This window comes from Xenopus laevis, chromosome 6L, assembly GCF_017654675.1.
Source record: "Xenopus laevis strain J_2021 chromosome 6L, Xenopus_laevis_v10.1, whole genome shotgun sequence".
NCBI lineage: Eukaryota > Metazoa > Chordata > Amphibia > Anura > Pipidae > Xenopus > Xenopus laevis.
Window position 1 is genome coordinate 36653178 of NC_054381.1, and position 20720 is coordinate 36673897.

A 20720-nucleotide genomic window follows, 5' to 3' on the forward strand; every position below is an offset into this window, starting at 1 on the left:
GTATTTATTTCAATATGTTATACAGTATTGGGGGAATGTAATAATAGTCGGTAACGGAAAAAATATTTGCAAAGCGAAAAGTTATGCCTCTGTGCCAACAAATTTTCCTTTGTGCGAATCTAATATAGCTTTTGCGAACACAGAAACTGTTTAGTGACCACTTCTGACAGTGGAAGAAGGTTTGCGAATTTTATGGTTTGCGCCACTGCGCAGTGAATGTAATAACATTTCTTACTGAAAAAGTTGTTACGTTTGCTCCAAAAGATTACGACACCTTCAAGCACTTCTTAAAAGTGAATGAAAATTCGCAATGTAATAACAGTTTAAAGATGAGTATTACATTGCGAAATGCGAATTTTAATTTTATTTGTGCAAATTGTTTTGCTCTTTGCAACTTTTATTACATTCCTCCATATATGTTTTGTCACTTCCTCTAAATCCAATTAAACTATTATCATACTGACCTGCAGAATAGATTATGAAATGTGCTTTTTACTGTTAATTTTTGGGTAAAAAGAAATTGCCACATATATATTGAATTAATTTCATATCTCTGCATTAACGTACTTACATGCTGATTCAACAGAAAAAATCCATTAATAAAGTTTGTTCAAATAGTTAACTATAGCAAATACATTAAGCTGCTACAAAGCAATTCTCTTGGCAAAACAGGGAGAAAAACTATTTTGATGACTTCACATGAAATGTATTTATGTGTATTAATAATGCATGTACTTAGTCTGGCATTTGTGACCCATACAGGTTTTAAGAAAATAGAACAGTATTCTAATTGCAGAATTCAAGGGCTAATATATTATTCATTACCAATATCTTACTTTTATATACTATTTTTTACTTATTTGGGGCAAATTCACTAACCTCCGAAAATTCGCCAGCGACGGCTTCGCTCATAGTGCAACAATTTGGCAGGCGTAGATTCGCCAGGACAATGCTAATTCAATAAAATCCGAAGTTGCTTCCAGGGCGCTGAACGCTGGTGAAGTTGCGCTAGCGTTACGGCAACAAGCGAAGCAAAGTTGCGCTAGCGTTGCCTAATTTGCATACAGCAGGAAGTTAAAGTTGAATAAACGTATATGTTGCAGCAAATACATTACATTATACAAGTCCGGGAAACCTTAGTAAAATAAAATAAAGTTGTCATATTGCCCTACACATGAGCCCAGTGTATAGTTTATGTGCCATGTGTTAGGAAATGTAGGGGGGAAGCCGGTTACCCTAAAAAAAAATTACGCTCTTTTGCAGCCTATAACCCTGAAAAAGGAAAAGACACCAGCGTTCTTTGGAAAAAAATTTCATGGTCTGAGGTGGTGAAGGCAAGTCTGGTGCAAGAGGTAATGTTCAGTAAAATCTGCATCTTAGTTAATTTGCGTAGTTATGTCCATTCGCCAGAGCGCAAATTCGTCAGACGTTAGGGATCGAAGTACCGCTAGAGTCTATCTCCTTCGCTAGCGAAGTTACACAAGTGACCATTAGTAAAATGACGAAGTACAGAAATGACGTCACACTGGCGAATTTTCACCCGCGTTAGTCACTTCGCCCTTTAGTAAATTTGCACCTTTGTATTTTCCTTAAACCAATCACATTTCTGGGTGGAAGATTAATTAACTCGAAAGAGTGGAGTGATTTTCAACTGAAATGATGAATAGATGGCGCATTAAACTATAAAGATGACAAGAGGACACCAACTGATTTTTGCATTCGGGGTTTAGTAAATAACCCCCTAAGGGTCTGATTTACTATTTTTATTTGTTTTCAGGAATCAAAATTGTTAATGCTAAAAATCATGGCATATACAAATTACTTTAAACCACAAAAAGAATTAGACACTAATACAAAACTTTGACTTCTCCATGTCAATAGGATTTGTCCATTTCAATTTCTAAAGTCTTTCTTTAAGTGTTTAGAAGTTTTTTAGTTTGTAATCGCAAGAAAAATTTGAGGATTATGAGGTATACATATCAGTATTTTGATTAGTTCCTCCTTTTTATTCATTTGTGCTTTTCACATTAGGCTGTTTCAATAAATGACTTGCCATTTTAGAGAAATGTGTTTATTTTTGGTTTCTGAAACTTCTAAAACATCTTAAATAACATTTTTGTTGTTGATAAATGGACCCCTTAGATTTTAAAAAAGAAATTACATCTTTTTTAAAAATCTGTTAATTTATCTCTGCAAAAATATCCTGTTGGTTTATCTTTTTGTTCCAGTTTATATCGGAGAAAAAATAACTTTTATTCCAAAAATGGAAACAAATTTAAATAAAAAGAAATACCTAATTCTTAGTCCTGAGATATTTTTACAACCATGAGCTTATATTAAATAGCTAATACATAATTGTATTTTAATAATTTATTATATATGTCTACCAGATTTAGAGTTTGTGTCAATTCTTGGCTACAGAACCCAACTGTCATATTTTTCCTGATACAGTCCTGAATTCCAGGTTGGCTTGACAAACTGATATGTAAATTATACAGATATGGGACCTGTTATGCAGAATGCTGGTTACCTCGAGTTTTCCAGATAAGGGATCTTTCTGTAATTTGGATATCTCTAATTTGTTTAACGCAAACTGAGTTGTGAAACAAAGCTGGTTCACTTATCGCCATTAAACAGTCAGGCAGTATGTTTAGTTGGGAATTGTGGTCTTATTTTATGCTTAGTATATAAAAGAAAAGCAACAACATAATAATAACAGCCAAAATAGGAATTGGACATGATTCATGTTATTATGCTGTTTTGTATGAACCTTTAAATCTTGCAAACCTAAAATCCCCCCCCCCAAGAAACTTGTAACTATGCAACTATGATACAATGGTTGTCTCAAAGTTTGCTTGAATAAAATAAATTCATATCTCTTGTTCTATAAATGTGCTGCAGCACCCGACCTACGATTACACATCCAACCATTGTTTTACCCCACACTAAAATATAAAAACACGTTCTGCATTCTTACCGACTGTTGAATTTTTCTGGATGTTTTTCTCTCATCAGATGAAATCTATGTGCAATGGATGCATCCTGCAAAAAGTAAAATTAAATTATTATATCATTTAAATTCTTATTGATAATTAAAGGGGAACTCCACAAAAACATAACTTAAGCTTTTTGAAAAGTAAACTTATTAATTTCAAGCAACTTTCAATTGATATTAGGTCCATTTAATTGCTTGGAAGTTGCCTTTTCAGAAAACACAAACTCAAAGTCATTGTCTATCAGAAAGAATACGAGTATCATTTGTGGAAAAAAATCATTTTAAAAGAAATAATATCTGCAATTAGAATTTGCAATGTAGGACCTCTTTAACAAACACTATTACATTGCAAAAATGTGAAATATTGCGTATTTTTATTCCACTTATGACTTTTATAATGTTCCAACATTAATATATAAACAACTAATTTGTATGTTATAGTATTATGTTACAATATGTACTTTGTTGAGAATAAGAGAAACCTTCTAGCCAATCTTAGGGCTGGCACCATGTGCTTCTTACTTAGTGAGTGTCACATATACTTGTGCTTATGTGTGTGTAAATCCATTGTCATGCATTAACTGAAGAATATTCCATTAAACCATGTAATTACTTTGCAGTAATTATCATTGTCCTTTGCTGAAGTGAAACACTTATACTTATGACAAATAGCATGAAAATATTCATACAATAGCATCACCATCAACTGCAACTAAGAATCCATATTACTATTCCCTATGCAGTAATATCTTGCTAGACAAAGGAAGTTTTTCATTCATGCATTATTTGTTATTAATACATTGTCTCGGAAACAGGAAGCATTTTGCGCTAGAGATTTGCGAGCAAATTACATGGATTATTAAGGACGACTACAATGTGAACACAGCCCGTCCACAGAACTGTATTAATGGTAGAATTATAGGAAGCTTAGTCTCACAAATTAAATGAAGATAATTTTTTATTTTGAGCCGAAACTGTGAAGTTGTAAATCTATGTTGTGAAAAAACTAAGATGAGATACCATAATATGTAAGAAGATGAATTTAGGTGAAAAAAATAACCAACGTAAAGATGAGTAAAGAGATGAACTATACAGGTAAATGTACTTTTAAAAAATAGTTTTTTTTATTTGTCATGGTAGATTTACCATGACAACTGTCAGTGGCCATGGCCACTATAGCTCATTACAAGGCTACTGACATAATTGGATAGATGAGCTTTAAAACTCACACATGTTTGTGTATATATATATATATATATATATATATATATATATATATATATATATATATATATTTTTTTTTTTTTTTTTAAATTGTACCTTTAAAGGAACTTTATTCACTGACAAAATTGTGAGAAATCAAAAGAGATTTATCTTGTACTTATTTTTACATTCAAAGTACATAAAAGACATCTATAAACACAGTGCAGTTTACAAACTGCAATTTTCAGGTGCCAACTGCCGTGTTTTTCTCCCACAATGCAGGGTTTTTTCTCAGCATAACTTGACAACAAGCTTAATGGTGTCAAAAAGAATAGTATTGTGTGGCAAACATTTTTAGAGTGGGGATTGCATCACTTCACCAATGCTCAGAGCACTAATTCTTTGGCAGCAAGTTTGTTGCCGTAACCAAAGTAACCTCCTGTGGGTACCCTGTAGTGATAAGTATAATTTTTAACCAGGCATGGATTCAAAGTAGCATTTTGCCACCCAATTTATTATATGCAAAAAAGAAAACTTCCATTTAATTCAATGTATTTGTTTGAATAGTCACTCCTAAAAAACTCTTATTGACTTCAATATGTTTTCAAATAGTTTTTGCAAATTTTCCCTTGGTTTCCTGAATTCTTTAGTGAACCCACAAACGCCCTTTGGCTTCAATGTATTTTTGCAATTTTGCTAATTTTCCCTTGGTTTCCCAATTTTTTTAGTGAAGTACCCTTAAATCACCACCAGAGTGGCACTAAATTGAGGCTCCCAGCAGCACTAGGCTCCCATGTGCACAATTCATCAGAAGAGGCAGGCCAGATATATTGGCAACTATGCAGAATTCTAGGACTGTGTTTAGGTGCAAGCAACTTAAATAAATAGCAATGATACAGGCACAAATTGATTATATTTTAGTGCTTCTGCTGTAATGTTCCAATTTAGTGCCTATATATTTATCTTATTCATGTTTACTACATATTAGTGCTTCAACACACACACACAACAATTCTGGCAGATTTATCAAGGGTCAAATTAAAAATTTAAATTAGAAATTCGAATTTTCAGATTTTATTAATGGTCAAAACTGTCAAATTTAACTAGGGAGTTTTTCAAATTCAATTCGAGTTTTTTAGAATTTCAAATTAGATTTTTCGAGATTTATCATACTCTCTCAAATTTGACTATTCGCCCCCTAAAACCTGCTGAATTGCTGTTTAAGTCAATGGGAGTTTTTTGCAGCCTTCTTGACATTCAAGTTTTTAAAATTTGAATCAAATTCGATTTGAATTCAATTCCATTCATTCAAGTTTAAAAAATGTAATTTTATTAATAAGTTTCAATTGGTTGAATTTTGAATTTATGAGAGATTAGGGGAATTTTTAAAAACTCACATGAATTCAAAATTTGAACTTTGGTAAATGTGCCTCTTTAAGATCCCTAATCAGTTCCAAAGCTAGGGAGGCTGTGTGAGTCAGATATGAATAATAGTAGTTGGTTGCCACTGAAACAATTCATTTAACCCTGCAAGAGATAAGCATATCAGTAGTAACCCATTTGTTAGCTCCACTGCAGGATTACTTTTAATTACAAGGCTAAAGCAAAGGTTCTGTTTAATACAAAGGTGCAGACAGTCAAATCCAGCTCAGACAGCCTGCCCAGATTTGGAACTGTAATTGCCATTAAGTAATCCATATTTAACAACCATGCATAAAACAAATATGCAGATGCAAAAATCAGAATGTATTTTTATCAGTGTACATTGAATTAGATATAAATAATTATGTAGTGACCACAATAAACTGTATATCCCTTTCAAAAGATTTTAAATTCTTATTCTTATAATAAGGTATGAAAATAAATAAAGTTAAATAACTTTAAGGGAAAAGTCCGAAGGGATGGTTAGATCACCGCTGTCCACTAAGCGATCACAGGGATCAAAATTCCCAATCACTTTTCATTCAGAAGAATAGAATCTTGCTGTCTTATACTATAAGTTTACTAAGGCAAGAAATGAAGCATGTATTAAGCTCTATATTTCCAGTGTTATGGTATGGAAATCATCCAATAGTTCTGCTTGAGAATACAACTAAGACCAAAATGTCCTGCTATATGCTGTTTCCCAAAGATGATGAGAGAAATTTCTTACATTATGTAATATTTACTACTGAGAAACTTTTGATTCCTCAAAAATAATTCTTTAGGGGTCAGGCAGGTGGAGGCCTATTTATCAAAAGTCTCATTTTAGTGGTTTTAGAGGTTTTTGAAACCATGAGTAAGCTCACTTTCTTTAAAACTACAAATGTCATGAAATGTATTAAAAGATCTGAATTTAAAAAGCACAAATGAAAAAAAGCACTGAATGATCCAAAAAACTATTTTCAGGAAATTCCTATAGAAACAAATATGAGAAAACCTCCCAATGCCTGAATTGATTTTAAATGGTCCAAAAGGATCAGTGCAGCTCCCATTAACTTTTTTTTTGAGATTTTCATGGATTTTAGCCAGAAAAAACTGAGTCTTAGTAAATTGTCTCCTTAGAATGGGTCAAGCATTTGCTAAGATGGGAAAAAGAAGTTGACTGAAGGGGTTGAAAAATCAACCCACATTTTTATAAATCCTTGTCATGCTATAAAGTCTGTAAGAGGCAAAACAAGAATACATACTAAATCTTAAGGACTATAAAGGACCTATTAACATTCAGATTTTTGTTTTTTCACAAATCAAAATTTTCTCTATAAATCTATATTTTTTTATCTCTAAAAAAACAAAAAAATTGAGATTTATAAATTGTGAAAACCACAAAAACTTTAACACAAAACTTATAAAATTGTCCAAAAAAACTCTAATTTTTAGAAGTGTTAGAGGTTTTTAGATTTTTATGTCCATTGTTCATCATTTTTTATATTCCTGTTTTTTTATTCAAATATTTGATTAAATGAAATGGTATTTGTGATTTTAAAGAAAATTAGTTTAGTTGTGGTTTCAAAAACCTCTAAAACTGCTAAAAGGATAATGTTGATAAATGAGCCTCTAGGGATAAGGGATAGGCAGTGTCAAAAAAAGATGGGCACAGTGAACTTTATAGGACTAATTTGCTAATCCATGGTATGATGTAAAGTGAAAAATTGCAATAAAAGTTGGGTCCCTCTAAGTTTTATTCATTAAATGATATACACCAATGCATACTCCTCTATACTTGTGCCTTTCACTAAACCATCAGTTTTGTCTGATTTGCTGCATCAGGGACGCAATGGCAAGTACAAGGTGTATGGATGCAAGGTTGTCCTGGAATGAACACCTGTCTTGAGTAAACTTTTCTATTATTCCATGAGATCAGAGCCATGCAAATAGGTCACTATTTGAATAACTATATTTAAATTGTTTCTGGTTGAATCAAGATATAAATTGATGCAAATTGTGAGTAAATTGATATGAAACACACATCATAAATCAGCAGAATATTTCTGTATCCATTTTGAGACAAGTTATGACTAGTTGGAATGCACTGTTTTTTGCAGTATTGTAGATTTATAACTTTTTGTGTATTTGGAAATGACATATAAAGGATGCTTTATAATAAAAAGAAACAATAATTGCTCTTACTTGAGACAGAAATGGCAAAATACAGAATGTACAGACTGCAATGCATAGTGACTAATAATAGGGAAATATATTTGGAAGTAGCTCTTATCTAAGTACAGGTCTTTATATTCAAACTACAAAATGGCCTTAATCAGTAATGGGACTACATTACTTCATATGATATTCAATAATCCTATGCATAATTAGTATCTGAGAACAGACAAACTTGTCATAGACAGCGAATAGGATGACATACTGTACACTGTAGAAGAGATGCTATTAATGATTTTCCATTCATTTTTAATAACACAGAGTGATTAAGGTGGTATCAGTATCTACGCTTTATTATTCCATATTCTAACAATGTCTGAATGGTTTAAAATTTTCCCCTGCAATATATTTCGATCGTAAGACCTAATGTGAAACTTACATATTCCCATTTACATTAGGTATAATAATAATTATGTAAGAAGACATTACTTTTCCTTCTATTTCTGTGATTCAAGCCATGGCAATTAGTTTCATTCCAGTATTTAACAGTACTTTGCTGTCATTTCATTGTATAAAGTTTAAGTTTGCATTATATATCGATTTGTATTATTTATAATATTTATGACAGAACATAATTACAATTTTTATATAGTCTGTTTTGCCATAATATTTAATGTCAGCATTCAAGATAAAAAACATCAATGAAACTGAAGACATTTCTATATTACAACTTAATCCCAGTTTTTAATTTAGAACAGTGCTGTCCAACTGCTGTGGTAGCGAGAGCCATCATTTTTCTGGGCCAGTGGCGGAACTACCGGGGGAGCAGGGGGTAGGAGCGGGCCAGGGCCTGCACCCCCTCAGGGCCCCCCGGCAGCCCGCGTGCCACTGAAAATGCGGGCGGTACGGAGGGGGGCAGGGGCCGGCTGCGTGTCACGCACAAAGGCCGTCCCCCTCTAGTTACGCTACTGTTCTGGCCTACATGGTGGAGGGCTGATAATGGATAATGGAATCCAATGTTAACTATGCCCTGTTTTTAAACCCCAAACACTTTAAACCACACCCCTGTTACCACAAGACCATGTCCACATTAATGGTGGTGGCACACCAAAAAACCAAATGGTTGGTGCTCACTGCAGGGATATCATTTATCACTCATCTGTGAAAAAAGTTGTCATATTAAGACATACCCTTAAATCCATATGCCTCCTCCTTCCCTGTGCATAACACAGCACCCCCCAGCACATAATTAAACACCTTAGGGGCCCCTAACAACAATTTTCAAATGTGAACAAACCCTATCAGACTTATGTTCCAAAGGCAGAGCAGGGCACACACAGGCAGAGTATATCACACACAGGGAGCATAGGGTAGGCAGACTAGGGCACACAAAGGCAGAGTAGCAGCATGGCACACACAAGGAACATAGGGCAGGTAGAGTATGACACACCCATTTCACCCGATTTCCATTCGTTCGAACGATTGTAAGCATTCGATCGAATGAAAAGCATTCGATCGAATGCTTCGATCGTTCGATTCGAATGAAAATCGTTCGATCGAACGATTAAAATCCTTCGATCGTTCGAATCGAACGATTTTAGCGGGTGTTCGAAGTTCGCGAACTGTTCGCGAACGTTCACATTTTTTGCCGGTGTTCGCGAACGGCGTTCGCGAACACCAAATCGGCAGTTCGCTACATCCCTACCCAGGGAGCATAGTGCAGGCAGAGTATGGCATACACACAGGGAGCAAAGGGCAGGCAGAGTTTGGCACACAAAGGGAGCATAGGGCAGGCAGAGTATAAAATACACAGAGAGCATAGGGCAGGCAGAGTATGGCACACACAGGAAATACAGGACAGACAGAACAGCGCAGGAGACAGGGAAACCTATCAGGACCACTCTTAGATGTACTATATACAGTGACACAGTGCTGGTGTCCCATCCAGGGCCGCTCCTGCCATGAGACAAGGTGAGAGTCTTGTCTCAGGCAGCAGAGAGCGGCAATGGGCGGCAAAAAGCAGGCAGAGTATGGAACACTTTGGCATCTGGGCCGCTGTTTCAAAATTGCCCCTGACCCCATCAGTATTTTGCATAAGGCATTAACAGGTGAACTATGTGGGCAGTTTCAGTCTGGGTCTCAGGTGGGAAGAATACAGGGTGTGGGTTATATGTGTGAACAATACAGGGGATTACAGTGTGAATTTGAGGTTTAAACAATGCAGGGGCCAGTTAATCTCTGTATTGATAACTTTTAAAATTTACATATGGTAAGCAGACACAGCAGATAATAGTCCATTTGGGGGACCACACATGGGGGGGCGCCAGTTGAACAGCACTGGTTTAAAATATGGAATATTTTTGGTTTGATCAAGTATTAAAAACTGCATCATGTAAATGATGTCAATTTCAGTCAGAAATAAAAATCATCTTCATAAATACAGAGCCCAGCTGAGTATGTATTTGTAAATTTGGTAAGGGTAAAAAAAAAGAAAGGAAATAGACTTGATCTGTTTGAGTATAACTTCTGTAATATGGCATATATATAAATTCCCATATGTAATAAAAAGCACTAAGTTTGCCCAGGAGCAGTAACTAATAGCAACCAATCAGAACCAAGTATTTTCTGGTCACCTATTTAAAAGCAAACATTGTATTGGTTGCTGTGAGTTACTGCTCCTATGTAAACGTGATGCTTTTTCATTCAGTAATACCAAATGAAAGGAACTTTCACATTTAGGATAGGAGGGATTTCTTCTAAGGTCATTAAGGGGTTATTAACAAATCCCTATCAAGAGTGATGTAATATGTGTTGCTCAAATCAAAAGTGGGTTGAATGTCTCATTAGATTCAGTAGTAATTGATTATTAAGGAAAAATCCCCCACATGAAGTTGGCTTTCTAAGGGGCTTTTACATGAAGGCTTCATGATGAATTTCAAGTGACTGAAGCAACCAAATAAAGATTGGCTGTAACGTTATTGTTATTTTTATTTTTATATAAGGGATGCTTATAATAATGCTCTCATTTCTAATGCTTTATTTAATAGTAGGTACTTCCAGCTGACACAAGGGCACCGATTTGAATTAGAAGAAAGGAAGTTCCATCAAAATATTTGGAAAGGGTTTTTTACAGTGAGAGCTGTGAAGATGTGGAATTCTCTCCCTGAATCAGTTGTACAGGCTGATACAGTAGATAGCTTTAAGAAGGAGTTGGATGGCTTTTTAGCAAGTGAGGGAATACAGGGTTATGGGAGATAGCTCATAGTCCAAGTTGAACAAATTATTTCTATATTTAAAAAAAAAAACACACTAATGGCAATTTTTTTTACAATAATAAAGTCTACAGTACATCATACTAAAAGCTGATTTAAAGTCAAACAACCTCTTTCATTTTCAGAAGGGCAGGACGAATTTATGACTTGACTCTGGTCTTTTTGACACATCAAGTGCTTAAGCTCTCCCACTAGAATATTCACTCGAGGGGGGGAATACCGGCATTGACAAATATAACCTTACTGCTCATTCAATATTGTTCTCTTGCATGTACGTTTTTCATCATAGAAATGAGCTCATTACAGAGTGACAAATCAAAACAAACAGTATAAATGTGTCCCATTCAGTGCTGTATAAAACAGAATAACCTACTACTTTTCCTACAGAGAAAGTTTCCAAAAAAGGTATTTTCTGAGAACTGTACTTGTCATGCCATACTATTTCTGACACAAACTTGTTTGCTTATTTTCATCAATAGAGAACCAATGACATGCCACAGCTGTATACAATTCATATGAAACTACAGGAACATAAACCTAGCCTGTTTTTTGTCCTGTCCTAGAGATACTTTCCAGATAGCTTTGGCTGTTAATATTTTACAATACTGTGCTATTCTATTTACACTCTATTCGATTAATGATACATGTGATATTTATATTTTTTTTGGAAAAAAAGTGCAAGGGAATTTGCAGTAGTGTACACCATGCAAACAGAACAGAAGTTGTGGAGCATGTCGGCAGCTGAATCATAAAATCTTCATTTATTGTAGATTTTTAGAAACATGAACAAAAGTATCATAATAATAATGACATGTACCCCTACGCTTGACGCGTTTCGTGGCGTCTCGTCACTTCCTCAGAAGCATAAGGTGTGCCAACCCCCACACCAGTTAATATAGCACCACAACCACACAAAACCACACCCATAGGGACACACCCATAAAACCATTAACCCCAGAAAAGGATTTTATACAAAGATAAATTGGTATCGATCACATTAAGTGATGTATAAACCCTGTTTAAACTTAGAAAGAGGTATTACATAATTAAGGCATGTTAAAAGCAGCTACTATATATGTATATTTAGTATACAATGTTTCTTATTATATATATATCATACAATGTTTGTTATTAGTTACATAATGTTTGCCAGATCTCTGTGTTAAAATGTAGCGAAATTAGGCTGTCAGGCATATTAGTATAGGGGTTACTATTACTCTAACAGAGTGCGATATATACGTAATGTTAGATAACACTTACGCAGTTAAAACCATAATTCAAAAATTACAAAGCATACAAAAATAAATATACAATTTTTTATATTTTTGTATGCTTTGTAATTTTTGAATTATGGTTTGGGGGTTGGCACACCTTATGCTTCTGAGGAAGTGGCGAGACGCCACAAAACGCGTCAAGCGTAGAGGTACATGTCATTATTATTATGATACTTATGTTCATGTTTTTAATAATCTATAGTGATGGGCGAATTTGCGCCGTTTCGCCGAAAAATTCGGGGAATTCGCGAACGGCGAAAAATTAGCGAAACGGCGCCAGCGTCTCGTTTTTGATGCCGGCGCCCGTTTTTGACGCCGGCGCCCGTTTCTTCGATGCCGGCGCCAGTTTTGACACCGGCAAATTTTTGCCGCGAATTTTCGCGGGCGTTTCGCGAATTTATTCGCTGGCGGCGAAACGCGCAAATTCGCCGCGAATTCGCGCCTGGCGAATAAATTCGCCCATCACTAATAATCTACAATAAATGAAGATTTTATGATTCAGCTGCCGACATGCTCCGCAACTTCTGTTCTGTTTCCATGTGGTTTTGGCCTGGACCGGGGGCTTTCTGCGTGCAAGCACACAGGTTTTCTGAATTACACGTGCAGGTGAGCGAGGAGAAGTGCTCCCTTTTGTTCTTCCTTCTACATTAAGTATACCATACCATGAACAAACTAGAGCTCGTTTAAGATATCATTGCAGGGCAAAGTTCAGTGGGTGAGGCCCAGTCATTGGACATGAGATTCGGCAAGGAGCTGGGTGTTGATATGGCAGAAGCTTGGGGGAAGTTGGTTGTATGTCCAAGATACTGGACACCAGTGTGGATAATGAAATGTGTAAAATAGCAGGAGATGAGACTGGATGGTTTTGGGATTTGTGCATGACAGTGAAGGTACATAATGGCAACAGTGCTGGCTGGGGAAAGATAGAAGGTGGAAAGAGAAAGTTAATACTGAAGCTTGCAGGAATTTAGAGGGCATCTGTTTAAAAGAGTTGTGCAGGATTTTACCTTGATCACAAAACTCTTTGGTGACAACCTTATTAATTACAGGGGTACAGCATGTTTATTTGAATATATATATATATGTATTAAAAGTAAAGAAGACAGATGAAGGCACAACCAAAAAGAATAATTTTTTATAAATGTCTCATACATTTATATAGTTCTCCTTGGTGACTTTTAATAGCCTTATACATAAACGTGGGGGTACAGTATTAAAAGTCTATCCATCCATCTATCCATCCATCTATCTATCTATCTATCTATCTATCTATCTATCTATCTATCTATCTATCTATCTATCTATTGATCTATCTATCTATCTATCTATCTATCTATCTATCTATCTATCTATCTATCTATCTATCATCTATCTATCGCTCTATCTATCTATCTATCTATCTATCTATCTATCTATCTATCTATCATCTATCTATCTGTCTATATCTATCTATCTTTTGTGGTCTATCTATCTATCTATCTATCTATCTATCTATCTATCTTATATATATAATATCCTTATATTTTACAATGGGGGTCATTTATTCACTATATAAACTACAGTTTGGTAATTTTTGTAAGGAACCATACTATATATATATATATATATATATATATATATATATATATATCTGTACCAGTTACACTTTATAATCATTTCTGTTATTGAACTTTCGGGTTTCCATGTATAAGTAATGAGCTGAAGTGTTTTTGAATCTGAAGTTCAAAGACAAGAGTTGAGCTGAACCAACAAACCATTATATTTCAGCATGACTGGAAAGGGCACATTTGCATTGCACATAGACATACTGTAAGTGTTAATAAGAGCTTTAAGAACACCATAATATGTTGTGCAATTGTTTTAGTGTTGAATTAATGAGCCATGATTGATTTCAGCAAATATGAAAGCACAAGTCAACTAGTAGTCATAAAGTACTGTCTGTTTAAAAATTAGACTTCAACCATCCGTCATTAGGGATGGGTGAATTTGACCGGTTTCGCTTCGTCAAAAATTAGGCGCCGGCGAAATGTCGCCAACGCCAAAGTCTATGGGCGACAAAAAGATTTTGATGCGTGGCAGAATTTTTTTGATGCGCATCAACATACAAGTCTATAAGCGTCATTTCCGAGGCGAAACAAGGCAGAAAAATTCGCCCATCCCTATTTGTCATCTAAAACCTGCCGAATTGCTGTTGTAGCCTACGGGGGACCTCCTAGAACCTATTTGGAGTCAATTGGTGGACTTTAAATAGTTTTTTTTGGGGAAAAACTTCAATTAGAATTTGATCGAATGCGATTTTACTTTGATTCGTACGATTTGAATACAGACCTATTCGATCGAATACGGACCTATTTGACCAAAAAAAACCTTTGCCTTAATTTCAGTTGGTCTTTTTGAATTTCAAAGTTTTTTCAATTTGAAATTCGACCCTTGATAAATATGCCCCTTAGAGTTCATGGGAGTTTGTAAAAACTCCCATGAACTCCCATGAACTCTAAATTCAAATAAAATATGACCAATCGAAATTCTTCAAAAAATGAAAAAAATTTCAAACTCTGGTGAATGGGATTGACCCACAAACTTGAATCGAATTCTAAACAAATTTGAATCGGATTCGATTTGAGGTTTTTTTTCGAAAAATTTTCAGAAAGGCTGCAAACAGCTCCAAATTAATCATATGATGTCCCCGATAGGCTAAAACAGCAATTTGGCAGGTTCAAGGTTGCGAATAATCTAATTTGAATTCTTAAAGTGCCAGTACATGATACATTTTGAAAATCGAATTCAAATTTTTTAAAAAACTCATATTAAATTTGAACAATTCCCTAGTCAAATTTCACTAAAATAAACTTGAAAATTCTAATTTGAAATTTTGAATTTTGACTTCGACCCTTGATAAATCTGCCCCTTAATATAATAGTTTATTACCTAGAGATATATATACATATATATGCTAGGGTACCAAAAAACGTGCTTTACACAATATTTATTATGCTAGACCTGCTTATTCCTGTAGAGTAAATAATACATCAACTTTAGGTTTGACAAAATAAAGCCATTAAATATTTAATATTCCTGAAGCAAAGTATTATTTTCCACTGATTTCTGAATTTTTGAAAGATAGATGCACATTTATGTAGGAATAAATCTATTCACTGTGGCCTACTTTACAGCTGGCAGTTAGCAAAAGAAATGTGTCACTACCCATATTTCTTTCTAATAAGATATGAACAAAGAGAAGTCTTTTATGCATTTCCTTACCACAGTTTTTAGTTAAATGTTAAGTATGCTTTAAACTACAGGTTGTAATCTACATAGCAAGACAAAGTACAAAGTGTGAATCTAAAAATATTTTTGATATATAATTGGCATTTATCCTATTTCTATTAAGATAAAATATGACAATGATCTGAGGTAAGGAACTGGGTCACATTCTTCATATAACCTTTGAAAATTATTCTCCAGTGCAAATGAGACCTTAAGGTCTGCTTTTGCATATGACACTTTAATATGTGCTAAAGGAGGCATTATTATTACTCATGTATTTGCAACATATGAACCATATAGAAGGTCTTAAGATAACTTTCATCAAATTTCCAGACAGGTAAGAGCTATTCTTACCAGCCTCCAGTTTTAGTTCACAGATTGCAACCAAGATGCTCTAAATATAAAATAGACATTTGGAATGGGATTATCATTAGCAATTTTATTTCATTAAAAAGTTGTATGAAGTACATTTTTGATATGCCGGGGTAACATATTGAGAACATCAGGGGGCAAATTTACTTAAGGTTGAATATCGAGGGTTAATTAACCCTCGATATTCGACTGTCGAAGTTAAATCTTTCGACTTCGAAGTCGAAGGATTTAGCACTATTCGTTCCATCGAACGATTGAACGTAAAATTGTTTCAATTGAACGATTAAATCCTTCGAATCATTCGATTCAAAGGATTTTATTCCATCGATCTAACGATTTTTGTTCGACCAAAAAAGCTACCAAAGCCTATGGGGACCTTCCCCATAGGCTAACATTGACTTTGTTAGCTTTTAGGGGTCGAAGTTTTTTCTTAAAGATACAGTACTTCCACTATCGAATGGTCGAATAGTCAAACAATTTTTAGTTTGAATCGTTCTAGTCGAAGTAGCCCATTCGATGGTCGAAGTAGCCAAAAAAACCATTTGAAATTCAACGTTTTTTTCCTCTATTCCTTCACTCAAGCTAAGTAAATGGGCCCCCAGGTGAATAGAATATAAAAGATAATTATTGTGGAAAAACAAAAAAAGGTTTAGAAGAAGAATGCAGTTTATTAAATAAAAAAGATATATTTCAGGTCAACCGGTACATGAGAGAAAGCATTTAGTTCACATATTTGGAAGTGAGTTAGGCAGCTATATTTATGGAATATATAGTCTTATGATACACAAAAGTCATGAATATCTTGTAAATGATATCCTTATAAACGGTGAGTTCTAATGCCATCACTTATAAACGGTGAGTTCTGATGTCATTTCTGTCACATGACTCACTGAAACTTGTGTATTATAATAAATAAACTACCCCCAGTTGCAAAATATCAGGATATTAGAAGTTACCTCGGAGTTCCATGACCTTTATAAAAGCATTCGGCCTTCGGCCTTGTTTTTTTATATGGTCAGGAAACTCCTCGGTAACTTATAATATCCTTATATTTTACAAGAGGGGGTACTTTATTCACTATATAAAAGTAGGCTTATTAGCTGCAACATATAAAATACAGCTGCTGTTTTGTTCATGAAGGACCCAGTGACATTACTGTCCTTTCTAATGTTTGAACATAATACTATTTGGCATTGAAAGCTCAACAATATTAAAAAAAAAAACACCATTATACATTTGGAGCAATATAAAATACAGCAATTACATCAACCAAGTTATCAATAGCCCTTCAGTTGGGTAAAATGCAATGCACAATTAAAATTCATAATGTAATAACTGTTTAATATGGAATATGACATTGTGAAGTGGGCATTTTTGCTCTGTTTACAACTTTATACGAGCACTGCATTTTACATGCAGTTGCAAGAACACTTTTATTGTAGTGATGGGTGAATCTGTCCTATTTCGCTTTGCCAAATAATTCACAAAACGGCGAAAAAATTTGAGGAATGCATTGAAGTCAATGGGTGTCAAAATAATTTTGACGCACGACAATTTTGAAGTGATCGCTTATTTTTATACACGTGACTATTTTGTCCAAATGCATTAAAGCCAATGGACGTCCGAATGTTTTTGACATGCAACAATTTCTTTTTGACGTGACGGAATTGTTTCACAAATTTATTCGTGGGTGGAAGAAATTTGCTGCAAATCAAGGCCTGCCGAATTTATTCGCCCATCACTACTTCATTGTACTACCGTTATGTGAGGCACATCTGCCTATATTATACCCAATGAATTTACTGATAAATGCAAGAAATGCAGCATTTTAGAAGAGTGCAGAGCAGGGTGTGAAAAAACATGGTGATCTGCTCCTATTTTGCTTGTGCTATGCACCCTACCCTAGTAAATTACATTTATGCAGGACTGGTAATTCATGATATTGCCTGCATTTTTATGTTGTAGCTCATAACAAGTGTTGATAATTGTAATATGTGTCATGTTTTGCAGTTCCTTTTTTTTTTTACCTTTTTACTTTTTTCTCAATTTTGAAGGGGGCCTGGATAAAATGTAATAGGCAGCCTTGTGACCCAGAAATCTGATTTACATGAATTATGCACTTTTTTAACCACTATTGTCCATTGTGGAAGGAACTATTTCTGTATTTAAAGGAACCATTGAGACTTATTTATAGATCACGACCCATAGGTTAAGAATCCTGTCTATACAGAGATGTCCAAAATCAAAAGATAACAATCATAATTTAGTATCATAGTTTTTGTTTTTATTTGTCACTTATATTACCCAGTTGAATTAATGTTTTATTAACTGCAAATTAATTTTTAGTAGACTATAGTGTGTTTTGTTAGTAATCACTAATATAACTCAAAAGCCACAACAATCTCACATCAAACAAGCATATTGTAATGTATTGTAATCTCACCACTCCAATTGAAAAGTAATTGTTTACGATGCTGTAAGGCACTGGGTCTCCTTTTTCATCCTTATCATTTGGAATAACATCAATCTTCCATCTATCGAGTTGAACTACTGTGGCATTCTCAATATCTTTCAAAACCTTCATGAGATTCTCTCCCTCATAGCCTAAACAGAAATAAACATATAAAAATCAACTGTGTATCCTCTCCATATATGAGAGTACATAAAATGCATTTGATGTTTTCTAAATTCACAATTCCCTTTTAATAATTATACAAGAAACTAAAATTCAACAGGTTTCTCAAAATTACAATTTGTCTAATTTTAGAGATTTTTTCTATTAAGATAAAACACACAGGGGCCCATCGGCGTTTCATTTCTCTAAAACTAATAAAGATATATTCAAGATATATAAGTGTAAACCAATGCAAAACTTCACCAAGTAAAAGTTGAGGTCATACACTGTAGAAGTCAATGGGAGCTATGCTGATCCTATTGGACCATTTGTCCCCTTTTTTTAGCCATTCTGACTTTTAGAGGTTTTTGGATTTTGTAGAGAAATTATTAGAGGGTTTTAGAGGTTTTCATATTCTTTATGGCATCATTCAGAGTTTTTTTTCTTTCGTACTTTCTATATTCAGAACTTTTAATTACTTTCATGGTATTCGTGGTTTTAGAGAAAATTTGTTTTTATTTGTCCTTTAATAAATGGGCCTCCCCATGTAAAAACTCACATGTTTGCTTATTTATTAAAAGATCTGAATATGAAAAACTTACATTAGTAAAATTGTGGGGAAAAGCTTGAATACCTTGAATTCATGTTTTACTTATCATTTTTAGCTCAAACTATTTGAAAAACAAATAATTAATTTACATTTTGCCTAGGACAACTCCCTTTGACTTCTACATGACCTCGCAAGATAAAATAATATGCAACTTGAATTGCACTAAAAATTCGAGCATTGATAAACCAGCCCTGATATATAAAAATAAAAACACAAAATGTATTTTACCTCCTCCCCATCTTAAACACCTTGCTAAGTCATTGCCAGTACCAAGAGGCAAAATAGCCACAGGAGGCTGCTTGGTCAAGTTGGCTTTGTCTATTATAAAAAAGAAAAACAGAGATATGTATTGGCATTAGATACACTTCAATCACAAACCTATGACATTCATACTTTAATTTTTGGGCAGAAACATACACACAACCTTATTTTATCAAGCATATTAAAATATTAATATATATATATATATATATATATATATATATATATATATATATATATATATATATATATATATATATATAACATATGCATATTATATTTATAATTTTTTTTATATGCATAACTGTTATAGTAATTGAATTAATACTGGCATAGGGAATTCATATTGTTGATAGTTACTGTATACTTGTTTCTACTTTTGGCCAACTGGGTGTTAAAGGAGTAACATACTGGTGCTAGTATGTACATCCCTTCAAGCCACACAGATATTCCATATTCCTTGATTCACTGCAATAAAATGGGTACCTAACAAAATATATTTACTATTCATTTATTAACACCATGGGGCAGATTTATCAAGGGTCAAAGTGAATTTGAGGGAATTTTCGAAGTAAAAAAATTCAAAATTCAAAGTAATTTTTTGGATACTTCGACCATCGAATAGGATACTACGACTTCAACTTCGAATTCGATTCAAAGTAAAATCGTTCGAAAACTCGACCATTTGATAATCAAAGTACTGTCTCTTTAAAAAAAACTTCGATTTCAATACTTCGCCAAATTAAACCTGCCGAAGTGCTATGTTAGCCTATGGGGACATTCTAGAGCATTTTTCTACGTTTCTGGAAGTCAAAGTAAAATCATTTGATCGATCGCTGAAATCCTTCGAAACGAAGGATTTAATCTTTCGATCAAATGATTTTACTTCGACCGCAGGATACCCAAATTCACTGGAAAAAACTTTGACTTCGGTATTCGAAGTCGAAGTATTTCAATTCGATTGTTGAATTTCGAAGTATTTTTAAGTTCGAAATTCGACCCTTGATAAATCTGCCCCTACATGTTAAACAAAAATGTGTTAATTTCAAGGCAGCTATGATATCAATAAAAGCCTGTAGAGGCTTAAATTTAGTTTTTTTTAACATAAAATAATAGCTAAAAAACCAGGTGAGTGACAAATAAAAGAGCTGTTCAGTTGAAACTTATGCTACATGATCCATCATCAATGTTCTTATCAGTGAGATTTATATACTAAGCAAGGATTCCATATTTGCAGGTGACACCAGATGCTCCTATCTGCAAACTCTAGTGG

At 34.1% G+C, this 20720-nt stretch overlaps 1 protein-coding gene across 2 annotated transcripts in view; it reads right to left on the reverse strand.

The window, feature by feature from the left end:
- dgkb.L (diacylglycerol kinase beta L homeolog) overlaps positions 1-20720 on the reverse strand; it is a 264430-nt gene that overhangs the window by 131617 nt on the left and 112093 nt on the right. For both annotated transcript variants that reach the window (XM_018266819.2, XM_041565918.1), the window contains 3 exons: positions 19415-19504; positions 18406-18566; positions 2978-3042 (listed from right to left, as the gene is read on the reverse strand). In XM_018266819.2, coding sequence (XP_018122308.1) covers positions 2978-3042; positions 18406-18566; positions 19415-19504 — 316 coding nt within the window. The remainder of the gene's footprint in view (positions 1-2977; positions 3043-18405; positions 18567-19414; positions 19505-20720) is intronic.